The 5,938-nt window shown below is 45.2% G+C and overlaps 1 protein-coding gene across 1 annotated transcript; it reads left to right on the top strand.

The window, feature by feature from the left end:
• Window positions 1–242: 242 nt before the first annotated feature.
• Window positions 243–5,164, top strand: Cdkn1b (cyclin dependent kinase inhibitor 1B). Its single transcript, XM_048432429.3, has 3 exons — window positions 243–1,233; window positions 1,764–1,897; window positions 3,871–5,164. The coding sequence occupies exons 1-2, from the start codon at window positions 759–761 to the stop codon at window positions 1,886–1,888; spliced, it is 600 nt and encodes a 199-aa protein (XP_048288386.1). The 5' UTR covers window positions 243–758; the 3' UTR covers window positions 1,889–1,897; window positions 3,871–5,164.
• The last annotated feature ends 774 nt before the right edge of the window (window positions 5,165–5,938 follow it).

Here is a 5,938-nt window from a genome sequence, read left to right as displayed (position 1 = left end):
AATTTCTCTGGGGCCAGCCAGAGCAGGTTTGTTGGCAGTCGTACACCTCCGAGCAGTCACGCGACCAGCCAATGTCCTGGCGGCGCTTCGGGGAGGCGGCGCGCTCGGGAACGCGGAGAAGCCGCGGCGCCGCGCCCGGGGCCACCTTAAGAGCGCGCTCGCCAGCCTGGGCGGAGCGGCAACCGGCGCCGCGACCAATGGAGCTCCTCCTCTGTTTAAATAGACTCGCAGTGTCAATCATCTTCTTCTTCGTCAGCTCCCTTCCACCGCCATATTGGGCAACTAAAAAAAAGGGAGGGGGGGCTCGTGCTTTCAGGGTGTTTTTCTCCCCCTCATCCCTTGTCCCCACTCACTCGCGGCTCTGGGACTCGCGCGGCGGCAAGGTTTGGAGAGGGGCTGCGTTCGCGCGACCCACGGGCTCGCCCCAGCCTACACTGGGACTGTTCGCCACCTCCTCTTGCCTCCTCCCCCTCCCTTCCCCGCCCTCCAGTACACTTGATCACTGAGCCTCGAGCTGCGCGGCTGGGGCGTCCCTGCGCTCTCTCCCCCAGACCTGCGCGCTCCTGAGGTTCGAGCGGTCGCTCGCCTGGCTCTGCTCCACTTAACTCCCCGGGTGCAATCGCAGAACTTCGAAAAGGGGTTCGCGCTGCGGCCGGGGCGTTTCGCTTTTGTTCGGTTTTGTTGTTTATTTCATTTTATTATTTTTTTCTTGGAGAGCGCGAGCCGAGGCGGTGGTCCACACCCGCCCGGGAAGGAAGATGTCAAACGTCCGAGTATCTAACGGGAGCCCGAGCCTGGAGAGGATGGACGCCAGACAAGCGGAGCACCCCAAGCCCTCCGCTTGCAGAAACCTCTTCGGCCCGGTTAATCACGAAGAGCTAACCCGGGACTTGGAGAAGCACTGCCGAGACATGGAAGAAGCGAGTCAGCGCAAGTGGAATTTCGACTTTCAGAATCACAAGCCCCTGGAAGGCAGATACGAGTGGCAAGAGGTGGAGAAGGGCAGCTTGCCCGAGTTCTACTACAGACCCCCGCGCCCCCCCAAGGGCGCCTGCAAGGTGCCGGCGCAGGAGAGCCAGGATGTCAGCGGGAGCCGCCAGCCTGTGCCTTTAATTGCGTCTCAGGCAAACTCTGAGAACCGGCATTTGGTGGACCAAATGCCTGACCCGTCAGACAGTCCCGCGGGGTTAGCGGAGCAGTGCCCAGGGATGAGGAAGCGACCTGCCGCAGACGGTAATGACCCTTTGAAAAACGTAAAATGTCTGTGTGTCTCTGTAGCGCCTCTTTGCTAGACCCTATTCAGTTGGCTTTTCCAGCATTTTCTGCTTTAGCGCTGGGAGATCGAGCTTGTGCGACGCTTAGGTTTGAACTGCCCCTTAGTCGGCTGCTTGGCCTGTTTATGGTTTTGAAGTCAGACGCCGGAGATAGTAAGATCTGATAACTTCCCCAGCCTAACACATCGCAGTTCCTCCCCGCTAGCCAGCTGTAGGTGTGTGTGACAAAAGTTGGAATGTTTACCAACTGCCTCCTTGGCTAGGGCGAGAGAGAAAGATGTGGGGTGTAGAATACGCCTTCTGTTAGTGGAAACAACCTCATTTTGTGCCCCTAGAGACTACCAGGGATGACGGGTCCAGGGGTCGTGGGTGGAGGTGGTGGGTTTTTCATCACTTGACTCTTGGGCCAACTTCTGTCAGCCATTGTTCTCACTAATAAAGATGGTTTGTGTGTGTTCTTTAAAAAATTTCCCCTTGCCCCCCTCTTAGATTCTTCTTCGCAAAACAAAAGGGCCAACAGAACAGAAGAAAATGTTTCAGACGGTTCCCTGAACGCTGCTGGCACTGTGGAGCAGACGCCCAAGAAGCCCAGCCTCCGAAGACACCAGACGTAAACAGCTCCGGTGGGTCAATGAGGAAGAGCACAAAACTGCCACCCCAGCTGGGCTGCGCTCCCTGGGGGGGCCTGCAGACCCCAGGTCTGCCGGCAGATTAGTTGCCTACCAGAAGGAATTATTTTCCTAGGTCAAAAAATTAACAGTGGGGAAGGCTGGAATCATTTGGTAGGGGACCATAATGCTTGTTAAAGATGTTTTCCCTAGACAAGTACTTGTCACCAACACCCCAAAGAAAGGAAGGTCATATTCTTATGATTCCGACCAAAACTTAGGCCGGGAGTGACAGTTTTCTTCCCCATCGAAGCAAGGACTGAGGCACCCCCGGTCTCACTTCATGAAAATCCATTTCCCAGAGGTTCATTTTGAGCTAATAGAACCGCTTTTGACTAATAGAAAAATGGCGAATATACAATTACGTTTAAATTTTTTTTTAAGAGGAAAAATTCGGTAACTCCTAGTTCACATTTGGTTGGGAGTGTGAATGGGGCTGCGTGCCCTGCACTCTGACCGTTTTTATAAGCTGTCATTTTCCTCGTATGCTGGTGGGTTTTGGAGAGAGAGAAGGGGACTTCATATTTAAAAGACAAAGGCTAGGGTGGAAAGTTCAGAAGTACGGTAACTCCCACAGAATTTCTGATTTTAACCCTGGGCTTACACTGCAGAAGCAGTCCTCCAGCAGGTCAGCTGTGTATGCTCACTGAGCTGAACCGGGATGGTTTGGGTGTCCGTAGGGAAATGGAGGGTAGATGTTAGGGCCAGTTGGGCCAGCACAAGTGTGGATTTTTCCATGTATCAAAATCTCATCACCTTGATTACCTAATTAGAGTAACCCAGCCCCAAATTTACATAAATTGACTATTCATAATTATCTGACTACATACATTAATAGTTTAGCAGCCCCTTATAAACAAAGACTGTGGCCTCTTATTTCCAAAGCCCACTCATAACCCAGTATATAAAGAGATCTTAGCAGTTTATTAACTTTTTGGGTCCTCATTAATAGAAATTTAAAAATAAATGAAGGATATAAAGGTAGGGTTCTGGGTTGTGTTGTAAATCATAATGTCATAGTAAACCTTCTACAGACAGACCTAGCATTTCTCAAGAGCTCATAGAAAATGGAATGCTAGAACTGCTTTCCATATTATACCCTCCCTAAAGTGGAAAACTTGCGTGGAAGTTCTTGCTAAATGGCTATCACACCTGTAGCTTTTCTTGGCTTGTGTGTGGCCTAGCTCTTTAGATAAACCTCTGATATTTTTACCTGGCCCATTCGAATCAGGAGGCATTTGTTAGTCAGATTACCAGCTTAGAGTCCACTAAACAGCCATAAGGCTCTAGCCAGAAGCATTCATGCAAATATTCTGCATATAAATAACTTGCAATTTTAAAAGCATTCTTAGATGAACTCCCCCCCCCCCCGCGCCCCCGAGCCTTTTGAAATTGCATGTCCAGGTATTTTTCGAGTTTGGGAAATTATGCTTCTCTGAAATATTATGGTTCCTGAATTTCTTTTCTTTCTCACTCTCTCTGACCCAGATTCTTTAGAGTGAGTTAGTTTCTCAACCTCTGTGCTGTTGACATTTTGGGCCGAATTATTCTTTCTTGTGGGAGGCTGTCCTGTACATTTTAGAATGTTTGGCATTATCTCTGACCTCTCCCACCAGATGCCAGTAGCAATCCTATTCTCTGAAGCTGTGACAAGCAGAAGGTCCTCACATTTCTAAATGTCCCCTGCCTGGGGCATCAGAGGGCTGCACAAAATTGACCACTTGTTAAGAACCCTGACTCTTAACACCACACCGAGTGGAACAAAAATCCAGTGAAGATAGCATTAGAGATGATTGTGGTCATCCGGCCTTCCGTGTTTACCCCCGTCCCTGAAGCATCTGTCAACTAAGATAGTAACAAAATAATTCCTGTACTTTGGCAATGTTACTCTAGTGTCTTCTTCCTAATCCTTTTGTTTCTTTTTGCAGAATTAAGAATATTTCCTTGTTTATTAGATACATCACTGCTTTATGAAGCAAGGAAGATATACATGAAAAAATTTAAATACATATCGCTGACTCCATGGAATGGACATCCTGTATAAGCACTGAGAAAGCAACAACATAATAACACTAAAAATTTTAGGCACTCTTAAACCATCTGCCTCTAAAAGCATTGGATGTAGCATTGCGCAATTAGGTTTTTCCTTATTTGCTTCATTGTACTACCTGTGTATATAGTTTTTATCTTTTACTATGTAGCACATAAACATTAGGGATGGGAGGGGAGGGTGGGGCTGAGGAATCAGCATGGGGGGTGTGAAGAACTTGCTTCAATTTGTAGCAAGGAGAAAAATATTTGACTTGCATGAAGAGAAGCAACTTGGGTGGGGGAAGGGTTTAAACTGCTTTCTTTAAAGATGTAGTGTCCTTTTCAATAAGAATTGATCTTTTATTTTAAAATCAAAATTTGAATAATTGCTACATACAATTATTTATTTTTACATGAAGCTTATTCTTATTTGGGAGTTCTGAAGATTGTTATGTAGCAACAAATAGCTTAAAAAATATCTTTTTTTTCTCCCTCTCCGTTAAAACTGGAATTTACCGGTTAATTGTTTAGTAGTAATCAGTCCAGGTAACACTGGACAAAAATCTGGAGTGCATGACAGGGGATTCCGGATTCTTAGAAATGACCATTTCCCATCAGATTTGCTGAGAAAATGTCTTAGTTTTCTTTTCACTTGAGCTGTGTAGACAGTGAAAATAATCCTAAATCCCTGGGTATTTTTAGAAGTCTGTAACTTTACACAAATAATGAAATAATTTTTAATTCAAAGTATCTCACCCTGCTTGTTAATTTGCCCCAAGGAAAGTGCTGCTTTTAAGGGAAAAAAGAAATGTGCTTTGCGAACAAGCACACTGCGGACTAAGTGAAATGGTTGCTACATCTTTAAACAGTGTTTCTTCATGGCCTTGGTAGGAGAAAACCTTTGAAGTGTGCCTGTGTATATAACTCTGTAAAGACACTGAAAATTATACTAACTTATTTATGTTAAAAAGAGATTTTTTTTTTAATCTAGACCATATACAAGCCAAAGTGGCGTGTTCTGTGCATTTGTAAATGCTGTATTGGGTAGACTAGACCTCCTTTTGTTAAATAATATGGCTATGCTTAAAAGATTGCATACTGAGCCAAGTATAATTTTTGTAATGTGTGAAAAAGATGCCAATTATTGTTACACATCAAGCAATCAATAAAGATAACTTCCGTAGCTATTGACTGAGTGTAACTGTCATGTGCTTTACTGAGCTTGAGGTATTCAGCCTGGCATGCCCCTGATAATTACACAAATACAATGTGAAGTGACAAACATCTAGAATATTTAGGCCTACATTGCAGTCAATTTTTTTTTTTTGGTGTGTGTGGGGGGGGGGGGTCTGAATGTATTAAGTAGTGGCCATTTTTGTCTTCTTCCTATCCAGATAGGTGGAAAGAGGAAAAGCCACGTTTTCATGTAAGACTGTCAGCAGTCCCCATTTAGTTAAAAATATTTATGTTTTCTAGGATATGAGTGTGAGAAGCAAAAGGGGGGGTCCCTTACGTAAGTGCAGTCTGATCATCCATCTGCAGGGCTGAAAATGAAAGTGACAGAAGGACTTCCCCAGATCCTCTATTTACACTTGTGAAGTGTGAGCTATGGAAATCAATGGCCAGACTCCTCAGTCTTGCCCACAATATCCAAACATGCAAGTCCTTAAGAAACTGATGTTTATCCTGCACCCGTTGGCTAAATGAAATTGGTCACACACAAATTCCTCAATTTCTGAGTACTCATATTCACAGTTAACACATCCCAAAAAATAAAGTCCTGAACCTGAGAGTCCTGTGGCCTCATATCTGCTCAGCAGAGGAGCTTCTTTTAAAAATATAAAGACTGGGCATTTTGAAGTCTGGTTTATCAAAAATAATTCCCCAAACATTACACTCTCATTTTTAAAATGTGGTTGAAGTGTAAAAGTAAATTTTAAGAGAATTTTGGGTCAGTTGTGAAGA

Source organism: Myodes glareolus, chromosome 3, assembly GCF_982192425.1.
Source record: "Myodes glareolus chromosome 3, mMyoGla1.1, whole genome shotgun sequence".
Classification (NCBI taxonomy): domain Eukaryota; kingdom Metazoa; phylum Chordata; class Mammalia; order Rodentia; family Cricetidae; genus Myodes; species Myodes glareolus.
Note: the sequence above shows the minus strand (reverse complement) of the source record. Positions and strands in the feature narration are given on the sequence as shown.